General features: G+C 44.0%; 1 protein-coding gene across 1 annotated transcript in view; it reads left to right on the forward strand.

The window, feature by feature from the left end:
* LOC126402489 (extracellular sulfatase Sulf-2-like) overlaps positions 1–1,383 on the forward strand; it is a 37,931-nt gene that overhangs the window by 16,424 nt on the left and 20,124 nt on the right. The window contains exons 7-8 of the mRNA XM_050064516.1: positions 781–837; positions 948–1,077. Of these exons, the coding sequence (XP_049920473.1) occupies positions 781–837; positions 948–1,077 (187 nt within the window). The remainder of the gene's footprint in view (positions 1–780; positions 838–947; positions 1,078–1,383) is intronic.

Consider the following 1,383-nt stretch of genomic DNA (forward strand, 5'->3'; position numbering starts at 1 on the left):
ACCTCAAACACAACCCTCACACTCTTCTACACACACAGAATATATATTCATACACACACACACGAGTCACACACACACATCAAGATGTCCCAGCGGTTTCTCTCGCAGCTGGCCTCGTCCGTGCTGCGAGTGTTCGGATGCAGCCACGACACGGTGAGTGTGTGAATGGAAGATCTCCGGCTTGATCTTGTAGGAATCTGTGAACAAGAAATCTTGTGTGTGAGAGTGTGTGTGTGTGTCTGTGTGTGTGTGTGTGTGTCTGTGTGTGTGTGGGTGTGTGTGCAGCATGTTGTTGGTCTCAGTGATGTCTGAGGGAATTTTACTTTCACTTCTGCACAGTGTTTTATTTTTTCAATCTTTCAGTGTTTCCTGAACTGGAAAAAGTCCTGTAGTTGTTTCCACTCTGGTTCTTCTTTTAACTGCGACAGGAAAAATCCAAATATTATTCCTGAAAGTCAAAGTTACAAACATCCCAGAATAGAAAGCAGATGGAGGCAGAGTGTGTTATGAATATAATATCATTTTACATGTGGTGCTGAGAGGAGCTGAAACCACAGCCTGAATTTTTTATCCAACTCTGGTTGAACAGTGATTTTACATCAGCGTTCAGCAGCTCTGAGCCTGAGTCACCAAACAACAACTTCCTGTCGAGTTTCAGGAGTTAAAGCATTAAAAAGGTAGAAATAAAAAGAGGAGGGATGAAGGTGGAGGTGATGACTCTCTTATTAATAATGACTTCATGAGAATGAATGATGATCACATTTCCTCTGCTGTTTTCAGGTTCCAGCTGAACAGGAAGCCGAAGGTGTGGAGAGACTCCTTCCTGGTGGAGAGAGGGTAAACACATGACATCACTATGATACAGTTTATTTACACCTGAATTTACCTGTTAACAGAGCGTTATGACATCACAGCTGATCTGATTTTATTACACGCCGTGTTAACAGGAAGCTCCTGCACCAGCGTGTGGAGGGAAAGGAAATGTCGCAGGAGGAGAACTTCCTGCCCAAACACCAACGAGTAAAAGACCTGTGTCAGAGAGCCGAGTACCAGACGCCCTGTCAGCAGACCGGACAGGTACAGAAACACCTGGAGTCTTAGACCACAGTTATCTGTCCTACTCCTGAAACACATACTGTACTCTCATCACTTTACTCCCATCACAGTGTTTTACTCCCATCACAGTGTTTTACTCCCATCAGTGTTTTACTCCCATCACAGTGTTTTACTCCCATCACAGTGTTTTACTCCCCATCACAGTTTTATTCCCACAAGTGTTTTACTCCCCATCACAGTGTTTTACTCCCATCAGTGTTTTACTCCCATCACAGTGTTTTACTCCCATCACAGTGTTTTTCTCCCCATCATATTTTTCCCCCCACA

Source organism: Epinephelus moara, chromosome 16, assembly GCF_006386435.1.
Source record: "Epinephelus moara isolate mb chromosome 16, YSFRI_EMoa_1.0, whole genome shotgun sequence".
NCBI lineage: Eukaryota > Metazoa > Chordata > Actinopteri > Perciformes > Serranidae > Epinephelus > Epinephelus moara.